The 15908-nt window shown below is 38.1% G+C and overlaps 1 protein-coding gene across 1 annotated transcript in view; it reads right to left on the bottom strand.

Annotated features, from left to right (window-relative positions):
• Window positions 1-15908, bottom strand: part of LOC134754739 (cytochrome b5) — a 28417-nt gene that overhangs the window by 9527 nt on the left and 2982 nt on the right. The window contains exons 2-3 of the mRNA XM_063691084.1: window positions 9243-9331; window positions 6966-7076 (exon numbers count right to left, since the gene is read on the bottom strand). Coding sequence (XP_063547154.1) covers window positions 6966-7076; window positions 9243-9331 — 200 coding nt within the window. The remainder of the gene's footprint in view (window positions 1-6965; window positions 7077-9242; window positions 9332-15908) is intronic.

Below are 15908 nucleotides of genomic sequence, written 5' to 3' on the forward strand. Positions count from 1 at the left end.
AAAGAGATCAAAATCATGGGCGCATGATTGATAGAACAAATAAGAGGGTCTGTGTCCACCAAAGCTTAATATTATTATTCAGCAACGACGGGACCTAATCGCGTAAAACAAGTTTTAAATTTACCTCCGACGTTTCGAGGACGGGGAGGAGTCCCGTCGTTGCTGAATAATAATGAGTAAAAATTGTGAAAGTTTAAATCAGTGTAAAGCTTAATATTATTCATCAAATTAAAAAAAAAACTGCATAAAAAAAAGTGCAAATTTTATATTAAAAAAAGGTACCTAGCTTGGGTGCGGATTTAAACTCGGTAAATGATTACACAGTTTATTATAACGTTTACAATATTTTTAAATTTTTGTATATATTATATGTAAATAAAAAAAACTCTTCTAAACTTAAGTTCGTAATTAAAAACAAAGCACCAAAATTTTACTTACTATGATAACATTTTGTGTTATAGACATGATAATGACATTATTAGGTATATTATTAAAATATATCTCTCGGGTTGTGCTCTGAATAAAAAAGCAGCGGCTATATTTGCCTATAACTGTCAAAAAATGTATATTCAATATATTATTTGACCAATTTACCACCAACTTGACAGTTATTGCGTTTTTAAATTAAACTAATCGTAAAATAAATACGTTTTTGGCTAAAAATTCATTTTTGGTACAAGCTTTTATCGCGGACTTTACTTTTCTTTCCACAGGCAACTAATACTTATCGAGCCAATTCTCACAATTAGGTTGCGTTGTTTTATCACAGAGTTCCTATTAACACCTCCTGTCTCCATCATCAGATCAGCTCGATGGTACCATAATATTGCATTGTCACCCGACTTACATATGTATGGATATTTTCAGCTTCATCGGAAACCGGGAAGTGGGTCAAATTTAACTTGCAAGATTTGACCCACAAACAGTTTATAGACATAGTTAAAAACTGATGTACAGAGTGCTTTTGGCATTAAGTCCACCTTTTGTACGACAAGTATTTCTTTTGTGCAATAAAAATTAAATAAATAAATAAAAAATACAGAGTGAGCACTATGCTTACTGATTCTCTATGATAAAACTGAAAACACTCGGTACTAAAAAAAATGTCGTACAGTCTACTACAAAGAGATGTATCCACTTTTTCACCTTACATTGTAATAAAGTGAAAAATAGTGGTTACACCTCTTTGTAGTTGACTGTGCAAACGGTCAAGTTGGTCAAATAAAGTTCTGATAACATGTGGTGATGTGAATATCTGCTTATAATTTAAATAACAAAACTTCCGTGAGACACAGACATATTAAACATATTAAAAACGGGTCACTCACGTATTTTAAGTCGAAAACGCTCGACATGTTTCACTCCGTACCGAGGAGCGTCATCGGGAGCTTGCGTTGTCTGCGCCGGTCCGTCACCGTCGACGCAAGCTCCTGATGACGCTACTCGGTACGGAGTGAAACATGTCGAGCGTTTTCGACTCAAAATACGTGAGTGACCCGTTTTTAATATGTTTAATATAGCTGCTTATAAACACTAAAATTCGAGATGATGATTGTTGGCATAAGAGCACTCTAGTTACTGTAAAAGCGGACAAAATACATTATTTGTGCTGTTCTACCAAGACACATATGACGGCCATTAATGTCCAAAGGCAGAAAAACCATTCGACATACCCTGGCCGTCATCTACTGTATATTATATCCCTAAATCTACTAAGCATCTATCACCAAATATATGAACAGCTAATATATGTAAATAGCCCGGTCCAAACAGAGCGAGTTTACGCACGAGGCAATTTTCTCGCACACAAAACGGCCAGTGTAGACGTGCCCGCCCGACGCACGTCACAGGGCGGACACGCTATACATCAAAAATCACTTGCGTTTCTATGTGTGAACGGCACGTCTGTACACGCAACATGCGTCATTGTGTGAGTAAGCCTTGAATAGACGCGTACCTGGTAAAAATAACTGACGACTTAATAAACACTGTTGATAATCGCTTTTCCCTATACGTCATTTTGAAATTTCTGTTTGTCTCTTTTCAAGAGCTATGGCATTCAAGCATCCATTAACCGAAATCACAGGGCGGACACGCTATACATCAAAAATCACTTGCGTTTCTATGTGTGAACGGCACGTCTGTACACGCGTCATGTGTCATACCCCAGTAGCATAAATACGTCATTATGACGTCAGCGACGTCATTATGATGTAATAATGCCGTCATTATGACGTTGCTGACGTCATTTTGCTACCTGGGTAGTGTGCTTAAAAATAGTACTGAGCTGTCGGCTACAGGTCGTCAATCTGGTGCCGCGGGGTGAGGTCATTCGAATCGGGGCGGGGCGGTGCGTGGCCGTTCTGTATGATAATACTATTACTTATTATGTGGTCACGTCTCGGCCGAAGCGGTGCTCGAGGCACGTCTACACCGGCCGTTTTGTGCTATGCTTATTCTGTGTGGATCCGGCAAATACTTATTCGTACATTATAGAAAGCTGCAGAAAACAGATATAAGTATATTAATCACATGAAATAAAACTATGAAAACGGATTATATCGCGTATATTGAATTTATAATACATCCCGACGTTACATCAACGGGTGTCACCCGTTGACCACGAACGCTGTAAAGAGTTCGAAACGTCGGGATGTATTATAAATTCAATATACGCGATATAATCCGTTTTCATAGTTTTATTTCATGAGTAACTATCGCGGTAACCGAAGACAATATTATATTAATCACAGTTTTTTGGAATAAGTACAGTAAAACGAGCAATTGTTTACTAAAAATAAGTATGTTTATTGCAGAAATAAGTGCATTTAGTATTGCAATGGAAGCTAGAATGTGTATGTTTGAAACCAGCAGTGCAATTATATTATGAATACGCCAAAAGACGTCAAACACGTAACCATATATATTTTAATCGTATAGGGATAATATATTTGCTTATACAAAATATATACACGGTGTTATTTGAGCCACTGAAAACCTGAGACACGCCAACAGTTTTTTTTTAATTTTACTCATATTGAGTATTTGTGACATTTTCAACGAAACCACATTGTCGCTTGTCAATAATGTTGATTTCAAATTGAAGCTATATGGAAATAGCGCCTTATTGAGAACCGACAATAAGTACCCTTTTGATTGAGAACGGCACATTTATACTTTAATCCGACAAATATTAAAAAAAATATTCGTTGTATAGTTTTCTTAACAATTCTATTCGACTGGTAATTCTACACAAGATACTTCGTCGTTTAAGTGACGTCAAACAATTGCTAGTTACCATCGTAAACACTGTTAACTGACCATTTGCATACCTTACTGCAAGTAGATAAGGTTTTCCATTTACCAATGCCAAGTTAAGAGTGTTGCTCATTGACAAATTACGTGTCAAATGCTTGTTATTGATATTGCATTACAAACTTGTAGACTGAGCATGTAAAAAAAAAAAAAATTACCCCCATTAAAATATAGCGCAATCGATTCTCCTTTTAGGTTTTCAGTGGGACATGAAACACCGAGTATTCTGCCCGCGCAGCATGGTTTCCCCTATCACTAAGTCCGTCACTTTCGCACTCACATACTTGTTAGAACGTGACAGGCATGGTGATAAGTGTACCGTGCTACGACTCCTGCTTATGTTCCCAAATCTTTAAAACCAGCGAATATTTGCTTCAGACAGGTTTTATGCGTTATTCGCGATGTCAGTGTGCATAATCGCCTTAAAACTTTTTTTTTTTTATGTGATATTCAGCAAACGAGCAGACGAGCCGCCTGATGGGAAGCAGTCATCGTCGCCCATGGACGTAAGCAACATCACAGGAGCCACTTAAGCATTGCCGACCCTTGAGAACCCTAAATACCCGCTTCTTGAAGAATCCCATGTCGTAAAACTATTTTTGATTAATTTTGATCGAACTCTCGATTACTTTTTTAGGGTTCCGTACCCAAAGGGTAAAAACGGGACCCTATTACTAAGACCCCGCTGTCCGTCTGTCTGTCACCAGGCTGTATCTCATGAACCGTGATAGCTAGACAGTTGAAATTTTCACAGATGATGTATTTCTGTTGCCGCTATAACAACAAATACTAAAAAGTACGGAACCCTCGGTGCGCGAGTCCGACTCGCGCTTGGCCGATTTTTTTATATTACCGACAATATAAACAAAGAAACCTAAGTTCAAACTGACTAGGCCTACTATGTGTATCCACTTTTACGGTTAGAGGGGGGTCAGTGACCTTAATCTAGATACGGGGAGGGGGTGCCTTAACGCCCTATTTAGGGCGATCGTACGAAATCTGATAGTTTTTTCTATCTATACCAATGTATGGCGGTTTGTAAAACATAATTGGATAATATAATTTCAGCACACTTGCTCATATATTTAGAATTATCGTCCGAATGTTACAAAATACGAGTATATCATTACTCGGTACTAAAAATTACACTATGTATTTAAAATAGTTCTTGAATGTATACACGGTGGCTAAAAAATAAGTGCATTCCCGTTGCCAGGGAGGTTTTGGGATTATACTGAGCAACTTTTAGTATGGTACCAACAACGAAGTCGCAAAAAAAAAATTGACTATCCCATAGAAAATGGACCAGCCAAAATGTATGAAACAGCCAATTTTTTTTCGCGATATCGTGGTTGGTCCCTTAGTAAAAGTTGCTCAGTATAATCCCAAAACCTCTTTGGCAACGGGAATGCACTTATTTTTTAGCCACCCTGTATAGTGGGGCTTAGGTTCTCAAGGATCGATATAGGTCATACAAATTTTATTGCATGCTCAACTCGTTAACGTCTTTTTTGTAGACTTCGCAAGGTTAGGAGAATAAAAAGCAGTTTTTTTTACGCTGCACGTACGGTATACACGTTTTTAGTACGCGAAATTCAAATAATATAAACGTGATAAGTATATATGTACACGAGTCGTGAACTTGTATTGTATTATCCACAGAACTGACCTATTTCTGAAATGTGTTTGACCCATATGTGTTTAGACATTTAAAAAAAACTTTTTCAACACACTTGCTCTAAACGACGTTTTTATTCCACCGATTTTTGGCTCATAATCGTAGATATTAAACACGCGTGCTCTTTCAGCGTATTATTCCACTCGTGCTTTTTCATTATATTATCCGACTGAGTTGAGAAGCTAACTGATTGCTAATAATATGCATGGAAAGGGAGCCTTCTTTCATTGGTCGGACTGGCGAGCACTGGCGCGGCGCGCGGCCCGGCCGGCAGTACGAGTATGACAGATGAAACACACAATACTAACTGTTTTAACTATTCAAATTTGATTAGTATGAAAGTTTCTTTTATTTTCTCGCAAGTGTGTTGAAAAACGTCGTATGAAACGCGTGTGCATTGGTCATTACACACATCGGCTTTCTTATTGCGCGCTCGCTTACAGCTCGCGCGCACAATATCGCCTCGTGTGTAATGACCAACTTAGCACACTTGTATCATAATGTACTATGAAATGTCTTATTCCCCAGATTTCAGAGAATTACATGTCACAGAGTAATACCTACGTATAGTCAAGATCATAAACATGCTTATTATTTGCATCAGGGGTCCCTTTGTTTGAAATAATTATTGAAAGTCATAATGTAATGATTGTCAGATCATCATTAGTCATAGTTCTGAAACCGTTAACTTTTCAGGATTTTCGTAAGGTAATACTAGATATAGGTTAGGTTTGTTTTATGGCAATCTTACACGTTTCTGATAAAAACCAAATTATGACTAAAGAAAATTCGGACAAACAATACATTATGACTTAAAACTTTATGGGAAACAATACAGACCCTTTCCATCACCCCATTTCAATGTGTAGTAAATTACTAATTAATGTTTATTTTGCTTTAAACATTTATTTCGTAGCAATAGCAAGTGTGATGAAAACAGTGTGTTATGGAATAGTGTCGTTATTGAAAAAAACCTTTCGTCTGTGTTTTATTAGGATGATCTCATTTTTCAAACAGTTTTTTGCATTAAAGGGGCCACTGACTATCAGTCCGCAGGACAATATCGGCCTGTCAGTTGTTCGGAACTGTCAAATTTTTGTTCTAACTGACAGGCCGATATCGTCCGGCGGACTGATAATCACTGGGCCCCTTTAACTCTTTGAACGACAGTGTGCGCGGCGCGTCATCGTGAATTTTGTCGGGGTACACAAAGGTTGATATAAGGTTGTATAGTAAATACACACACCCCTATACGTGGTACCAATTATGAAATATGTATACAACATTAGTTTTTAAACACCGGTAATATTTTACCACAAACAAGAGTTATGGAGCTGTTTAAGTTAGACGTTTCTTTACTGTCTGTTATAAGGAATCGCGACAAAATGTACATGACTGGAGAAAAAAACATAGTTTTCATTCGTTAATGACGTTAATAAATAATAATAATAATAAATATAAATAATAAATATTTTTTTACAAATATCAGTGAAATATCAAAAATATACCAAACTTTCTCATGCCGTCATCATAGCATAGCCGCGCGCGTCAGTTGACGTTTTTGGCGTTCAAAGTGAGAGCCAATATTTTTAGCGCGTTTTTACCATCCCAACACACACGAAAGGACGCACTAGCGTCTCACGAGCGTCCCTATTCATCGCTATGGAAAATGGCGTCGCTGCGCAGTTGCGCCAACGTTCGAGCAGTTGACTAGACGCTCGGGAGACGCTAGTGTGGGTGGCTCTAATACGGAAGGTACAGTGTCATTAGGGCACGAATGGTACAGTGTCATTAGGGCACAGAAGGTACAGCGTCATTAGGGCACGGAAGGTACAGTGTCATTGGGGCACGGAAGGTACAGTGTCATTAGGGCACGGAAGGTACAGCGTCATTAGGGTACGGAGGGTACAGCGTCATTAGGGCACGGAAGGTACAGTGATTGCATGATAGGGTAAACTACGCAATGACGCACTTGCCCTGCTCCTGCGGTTGGTCGTTGCTCCACTGCGGGGAATACGCGCCCTTCGTCTGCGTCCGATCCGCCTCGACCAGCTCGCCGATCTTGTATTTCTTCATTAGGGCTCTGGGGACAAAGGGGAGATTTACAATGTTACGAAACAACTTTGGGAACTGATCAAAGTAATTTATAATACATTGTGCAACATGGGACGTAAGTTAAACAAGTCTATAAATCGCTCCGGCAAGCCGTCGCGATTTAACTATACTCTCGTTTACGATATTATTACTCCCCGAGTTACACACAATGTTTTTCATCACACTTGCGATACAAATATGAAGTACAAAGACAAAAAACTGATGTTAATTATAATACTAGAAATCTTCATAACTCCCTAGGGAAAACGCTTTTTCTATAGTTCCCGCTAAGCCTGCGTGCAATTCCACATTTACTGAGCAAGTGTGATGAAAAATATTTAGATTTGTTGCAGATACTCGTAGATAAGATAAGATAATATAATCATTTATTTCATTTCAATCTTAAATAGTTGGTAAATACATAGTGGTCCAGTCCTCCTATTAGGTATGAAGTTAGTTACGTGTCAGGAGACCTCGCTCTTCCAGAATCTCAGATCTCAGATCTGTCTGGCTGTCTGTCTGTCTGTCCGTTTGTATGTCTGTCTGTCTGTCACAAGGCTGTATCTCATGAACCGTGATAGCTAGGCAGTTGAAATTTTCACAGATGATGTTGCCGCTATAACAACAAATACTAAAAACCGGCCAAGTGCGAGTCGGACTCGCGCACGAAGGGTTCCGTACCATTACGAAAAAAAAAACAGCAAAAAAATCACGTTTGTTGTATGGGGGGGGCTCCCATACAACAAACGTGTATGGGAGCCCCATTTAAATATTTATATTATTCTGTTTTTAGTATTTGTTGTTATAGCGGCAACAGAAATACATCATCTGTGAAAACTTCAACTGTCTAGCTATCACGGTTAATGAGATACAGCCTGGTGACAGACAGACAGACAGACGGACAGCGGAGTCTTAGTAATAGGGTCACGTTTTTACCCTTTGGGTACGGAACCCTAAAAACAGAATAAAATAAATATTTCAGTTGGGTTGCCATACAACAACCGTGATTTTTTTGCCGTTTTTTGCGTAATGGTACGGAACTCTCCGTGCGCGAGTTCGACTCACACTTGGCCGGTTTTATTAACTTGCAATGTACCTATGTATGTATGTATGTACGGGTCAAATCTTGCAAGTTAAATTTGACCCACTTCCCGACTTCCAATGAAGCTGAAAATTTGCATACACATGTAAGTCGGGTGATAATGAATATTATGGTACCATCGAGCTGATCTGATGATGGAGACAGGAGGTGGCCATAGGAACTCTGTGATAAAACAACGAAACCTAATTGTGTTTGGGGTTTTTAGAATAGTCTCGATGAGTATTAGTTGCCTGTGAAAAAAAAGTACAGTCAGCGATAAAAGCTTCTACCAAAAATTTTTTTTTTTTCAAAAACTTATTTTTTCTAAGAGTTTAGATTAGATTAATTTATTTCTTATTGGAAATTGCATGATATTTAACACATGTCACAATGTTTCTAAATAACATGAGCTCACAAAAATATCGTTAAATTGTAAAAAGATAAAAATTAAGTAAAATAATTGAGTAAAAAATAAAAATTATTAAACAAATCTTAAGGCGGTTCCCTGAGCCAGAAGGCGAAAAATCTCATTATATGATCATGTTTTTCTAAGAGGCGTTGATATTCGTAGACGTGGAAAAAATATATGTAGTTCTTGACTATATTATCTTTAACAACATAGCTTCCGATACACGAATTATGACACTTTGCTCGATACAATTAATTCCCAAAGTAACCTCTAACTCGGACTTTTAATCCAACTTTACTCGGTTATTTATTATGTGATACTATAAACAAAAAAAGAAGAAACAACAATCTTAACATAAATAGTAATTTCATAGCTTTAGAATTTCGATATTGTAAGGTAACGTTTTTAAAATAAATAAAAACCGACAAAATTCGATCAAAATTGACACTTGGCGTGTATGTTCTTTCCCGTTCTTTCTTGCGAAATGTGACAAAGACAGCGGCAAACCGATGGAACGGCCTTAACAAAAAAAAGTCAAATACAGTGAGACAAAATGTCAGAGAATAATGATAATAATACTAAATACAATAACAAAAAATTATCTCTTCCAGAGTATGTTTAAATGAAATTGCTAAGTTTTATGAATAAGGGGGTAAATAGTTCACCTGGCATCCGAGCTGTGGCTGACATCCTCGAAAGGCTCCGTGGCGTCCTTGCCCGCCTGCTCCAGCAGCACCTCCTCTCCCCCCGGGTGCTGAGAACAAAACCACAGAATAAGTAATAGTATTATCATACAGAACGGCCACGCACCGCCCCGCCCCGACTCGAATTACCTCGCCCCGCGACAGCAGATTGACGGCCGTTCGCCGGCCGCTCAGTACTGTTTTTAAGCAACTTACTCACACTGACGCATGACGCGTGTACAGACGTGCCGCTCACACAGAAACGCAAGTGAATTTTGATGTATAGCGTGTCCGCCATGACAAAACGTCATTTTGAAGTTGTAATATAATAAAATGTCAACTTAATCTACTTTAAGGTTCACTAGAAATGATCATTTAAGTCTTTATTGGCTATACTGTGATAAGTTGGTGGTGGGAGAAACACTAAGAGTACCCAGCAAGCTCGTCCGGATTTCACCTTAAGATACAAACGGAGTTTCGTTCTCATTTTAAAACTACGGGTTGGTTTGTAATGAAACTTTGCACATACAATGACATGAGGTATATCTAGTCCTGTAATTACTCAGATGGAATTTTCGAGGCAAAAAAAAATACTGTCGCAATCTGGCTAGATTTCGAAACATCATTTTATCGATATCGATAGTTTAACCAAATAAAAACATTTCAAAAAAGAATAAATTGTGAGGTTTGTAAATTATATAGAAACAGATACAATAACATAATGTAATAATATACATAAGTGGCTTTATAGTGATAAACAAAACTGTTCACTACCAGAGAAGGTTGAGAAATTAATAATTATCTACTCCTATCAATATCACAAACCAAATATGGGGCATTTTCTATGAAAAGGGACCTTATTGTCGATGGCGCTTACGCAGCACAGCGTCGCGCGGCATTGTATTTATATCGGAGCATAGTTTATAATGGCGTAAGCGCCATAGACAATAAGGTCCCTTTTGATAGAAAATATCACAATTATACTCAGACACAGATATCCTCATTTCACAAAGCGAGCACGGAGTCTCGGAATTTCATTTCGCCGGCAGCGAAGGAATGTCGTCGCATTGATAGCTATACGTCTAGCTATATTATAGCTTAGCTTAGAGTTAAACTCAATCGTGCGTGACATATTAAATATATTAAACCGGCAATCATCGACTTTATAAACGTGAGTGACCCGGTTTATTTAATATATTTAATGGTGTTATTAATAAACGCGATACAAGTCTGAATTTGGTATTAATCGTTTCTTTATCCACCATTTTGAGTTATGATGTAGGTATTTGTGAGAGTGGTTATTAAGGGGCCCACTGACTATCAGTCCGCCGGACGATATAAAAAAAAAATATTTTACTGTTTATTTTTCATAAGGAACAAGAATTACGATATTCATAGCTCTAATCTTATATTTTTAAGATTATCGGCCTGTCCATTGTTCGGAGCTGTCAAATTTTTGTTCTAACTGACAGGCCGATATCGTCCGGCGGACTGATAGTCAGTGGGCCCCTTTAGATCTAAAGTACAGTCGAGTTCATAAATATGTATACATTTTTTCACCTTACTGCAATGGATTAAGGTGAAAAAATGTACACATATTTATGAACTCGACTGTACACGGTCGCCGGGCCGGGCGGACGGGGCCGGTGGATTTCCAATGGCCGGGCCGAGTTTTCCGCAAAAACGCCAGGAAGATGATAATGATTTTTGTATTTGTAAGGTTGGAGGGTATTCCCTACTAATAATCCATACTTATATTATAAATGCGAAAGTGTGTCTGTCTGTCTGTTACCTCGCTTAAACCGCTGAAACGATTTAGTTGAAATTTGGTATGGAGATAGTTTGAGTCCCGGGGAAGGACAGGATAGTTTTTATGTCGGAAATCATCCCTAAAGGGAGTGAAAAGGGGGGTGGAATAGAGTTAATGAATTGCCTGATGATTGATATGAAGCAATTAAGCTTATGCTCAAATTGAATGATTGCTATTACAATTTATCCAGGCATGTAACTCTGTCTGTCTGTTATCTCTTCACGCTTAAACCGCTGAATCGATTTAGATGAAATTTGGATATAGTAGGCCCGGAAAAGGACATATTAGGATAGTTTTTAGAGTTCCGTACCCAAAGGGTAAAAACGGGACCCTATTACTAAGACTCAACTGTCCGTCTGTCTGTCACCAGCTCACCAGGCTGTATCTCATGAAACGTGATAGCTAGATAATTGAAATTGTCACAGATGATGTATTTCTGTTGCCGCTATAACAACAAATACTAAAAAGCACGGAACCCTCGGTGGGCGAGTCCGGCCAAGTCCGGACTCGCACTTGGCCGGTTTTTTATCAATCATCATCATCATAATTTCGCAGACGATACCGCGGGCAGAAGCAGTCTACCTAATATAATAGGGCAGTACCTCACTAATAATATTTTCCTACTTTGCTGCACTGTTTTTTATTACATTATTCACTTTTGATATTCATGATTATTTTATGACTTAATGTTCACCCCTAAGGTCACAAGCACAGGGCCATCTCCATTTTTACCAAAGAATAATTTATTTCTTATAGAATATAATAGCGGTAGGTACCTACTCAAGAGGCCATGACACCCTAGTGCAAATTTTCAAGCTAATTTAAACTTTATCACAAAAGAATAGGGTCTGAATTAGACATCCATCATCTTAAGTGCTATTCTACAGTCTAACACAGACACCGCATTATGAAGCTCATCTAATTGTATGTGCAAAGTTTCATTACAATCCAACACGTAATTATAAAACGAAAACGAAACACCGTTTGTATGGGAAGGTGAAATTCGGCCGAGCTTGCCGTGCTCTTAACGTGCAATAATTGACAGTATATGGGGCATTTTCTATAAAAAGGGACCTTATTGTCGATGGCGCTTACGCCGCACAGCGTCGCGCGGCATTGTATTTATATCGGAGCATCGTTTATAATGACGTAAGCGCCATCGACAATAAGGTCCCTTTTTAAAGAAAATGCCACAAATATTGACATTTCCGTTTAATAACCGTACTAAGGTTAATGTGGAGAAGACCGCCTATCAGGTAAGACCGTATACATGCTCTTTTGTCGCTAACTAGGGTATGCAAACCGGTTTTTAATTGTAAATGCGCCATCGACAATAAGGTCCATTTTTATAGAAAATACCACAACTATATTCAACAAAATTTAAAGGCTTGTGTACCTTAACACAATGGATTTAAAGTTTAGAATAGACACGTCTATGCGAATGTATGAAGTGTATGACGTTATATTCAGTGTGCGTGTTGACTTTGTATTAAAGACCAATTTAGATGCACGTGCCATGTTATTTTATTCGAGACAGAATGTTGGTGTAATATTTGCAATGCATATTCTCTAACCGTATTCATAATTCAAAAGGAGGGGGTTTAGGGAATTTTACTGCAATGTTCTGCCTCCAGATTGCAGGACTTTTTTTAGTAAACCATAGAACTTATACATACTGTACCTTTAACAGGTTTTTGACAAGTTTTCAGAGATAATAAAATATGACATTGATGCATCAAGGCGGTTTGTTTACAGAGGACCGGGAAACGAGAATCCGAAAATTCGCTGTCTGCCTCTTTATCGCTCGAATATGCAAGTGACAGAGAAAATAAAGAAATTTTCTTGTTTCACGATAGACCCTCAGATTGTGGTAGTGGCGCAGAGTTTTGCGTAATATTCCCTATTCGATCGATGTCTTATGATTGTTGCCTGAACTCTGTCAGTTCTGATTTGATTGAAAAAATATATTTTTTCGATTAAAAGGTACTTACAGATTGGACCCATTTTTGTCAAAATCCAGTTCTGATCCATGAGGAATTGAGGGAACTCCTCAACTCTTACATATAAACATACTTATAGCGGTTTTTTTTAATCTAAGAAGCAATTTGCATTAGAAGGTGCTACTTGGTGAAATGGAACTGTTCAATGAAGACCAGAATGAATACATCTGCATCTTAGGGCTAATCTAACTAAGCTAACATTCATACGTATTCATACACAGTTTTCCCTCTTAAAGAATCTATTTTAAAGTTATTAGGGTTCCGTACCCAAAGGGTAAAAACTGGACCCTATTACTAAGACTCCGTTGTCTGTCTGTCCGTCTGTAATTGGCTGTATCTCATGAACCGTGATAGCTAGACAGTTGCAATTTTCACAGATGATGTATTTCTGTTGCTGCTATAACAACAAATACTAAAAACAGAATAATATAAATATTTAAATGGGGCTCCCATACAACAAACGTGATTTTTTTGCTGTTTTTTCCTGTAATGGTACGGAACCCTTCGTGCGCGAGTCCGACTCGCACTTGGCCGGTTTATATCTATATATATATATATGTAGCTTCTTCTTTAGGGGAAACCGTAACACAGGAAAACAAACATTTAATTTGCACCGAATACTGTATTAGGTTGGTCCCTTTGGGCAAGTCCAAAAAAGATATATTTTTGATTTGTTGGCCTTACAGACACTGATAAATATACAGGATCTCTAAAAAATAAGTGCATTTCCGTTGCCAGACAGGTTTTGGGACTATACTGAGCAAATTTTACTATGGGACCAACCACGAAATCGCGAAAAATAAAATTATCAACCCATAGAAAATGGACCAGCCAACATGTATGAAACAACCAATTTTTTCGCGATTTCGGGGTTGGTCGCATAGTAAAAGTTGCTCAGTATAATCCCAAAACCTCCCTGGCAACGGGAATGATCTCATTTTTTAGCCACCGTGTACATATAATTACCTACGCTCCATACTTTTAACCATAGTTTTAATGGGGCATTTTCTATAAAAAGGGGCCTTATTGTCGATGGCGCTTACGCCACACAGCGTCGTGCGACATTGTATTTATATCGGAGCATCGTTTATAATGACGTAAGCGCCATCGACAATAAGGTCCCTTTTTAAAGAAAATGCCACAAATATTGACATTTCCGTTTAATAACCGTACTAAGGTTAATGTGGAGAAGGCCGCCTATCAGGTAAGACCGTATACATGCTCTTTTGTCGCTAACTAGGGTATGCAAACCGGTTTTTAATTGTATGGAAAAAACCGGTTAATAAACGGTTATTAACCTATATTTCATACAAGTAAATACCGGTTTGTATGCCCTATTTCTACACCCCAGGCCAAAAGTATGGAAACAACGTTGTTTTTTCTATCTTTGTTGTTTATATTTGTAAACTAAGACTTACATTAGGCATACCCAAAAGATTAAAAATACACGCTTAATATCAAAACATCCTAAAATAGTGTCAAAAAGCTAAAAAAATAAGGTAGGAAAAAGTAATTTACTTTTAAAATGTTCTATTATTATTTTTTCACCTCAGCAGCTCGAACAAGCCTACTTTCGTCACTCCCTGGAGTGAGGAAAGTGCGACTTTCCTCACTCCAGGGAGTGAAACAATGTAGCTTTTTAATTTAGTGAAGGCCATGAACTTCATACTTTTATTACATTTTTTTTATGGTACGGTACGGTACGGTGCGGTGCGGTGCGGTGCGGTGCGGTGCGGTACGGTACGGTACGGTACGTTCCGGTCCCGTCCGGTCTCGTCTCGTATCGTGTCTTATCGTATCGTACATATTATAATACTTTTTTTTTGTTTATTCTGTGTAATTCGAAATACATTTTAACCTTTAATATGTTCTCACTACTGAGGTGAAAAATTATGTGTGCAACACGAGAGCAAAGTTATTTTACATCTCGTGTTTTTGAGTCCCACGCTACGCTCAAGATTCTACCTTAGAATCACTCGCTTCGCTCGTGATTCAATTATAGAATCTTTCGCTTTCTTCGGACTCAAAATAAACACTCGCAAGAAAAACCAACTTTCCTCTCTTGTTGCACAAATAACTATTACCAAATTGTCAATGAGTAGTATAAAATCCATCGCTTAAAAGATCACACTTTTGAAATACAAGCTTGTTTCCATACTTTTGGCCTGGGGTGTAACTAATGTGTAAGTTCACACACTTACGACCGACCACTTGACGACCGGTCTGGCCTAGTGGGTAGTGACCCTGCCTGTGAAGCCGATGGTCCTGGGTTCGAATCCCGGTAACGGCATTTATTTGTGTGATGAGCACAGATATTTGTTCCTGAGTCTTGGGTGTTTTCTATGTATTTATGTATTTGTATATTATATATATCGTTGTCTAAGTACCCACAACACAAGCCTTCTTGAGCTTACTGTGGGACTTAGTCAATCTGTGTAAGAATGTCCTATATTTATTTATTTATTTATTTATTTATTTACAGAGGGTCGATAGACACGACACGACACTGCGACTCGGTACCATGGCGATACTATAAGTATCATATTTTATTTTTGCACATATTCAAGATAATATTGAATCAATTCTGTTTACTTTGTTATAACAATACGTAACGTCAACGAGTCAACGATATGAAGGCCGCGTGGCCTTCGACCTTTTTGTCAAACAGTAAACGATGCCATATTATCTGCTGTGATATTTCTCATGACACGAGTATGATGGCCTATCAAGAACCACGTTCGACGTGTTGCCTCCCTGTTATGCTTACGTACGAATTTAAAAGTGGGACAGTGGCAACACGTCGGACGTGGTTCGCGGTAGGCCTTCTGAATATAAAAA

The sequence above is a fragment of the Cydia strobilella genome, chromosome Z (assembly GCF_947568885.1).
Source record: "Cydia strobilella chromosome Z, ilCydStro3.1, whole genome shotgun sequence".
Lineage (NCBI taxonomy): Eukaryota > Metazoa > Arthropoda > Insecta > Lepidoptera > Tortricidae > Cydia > Cydia strobilella.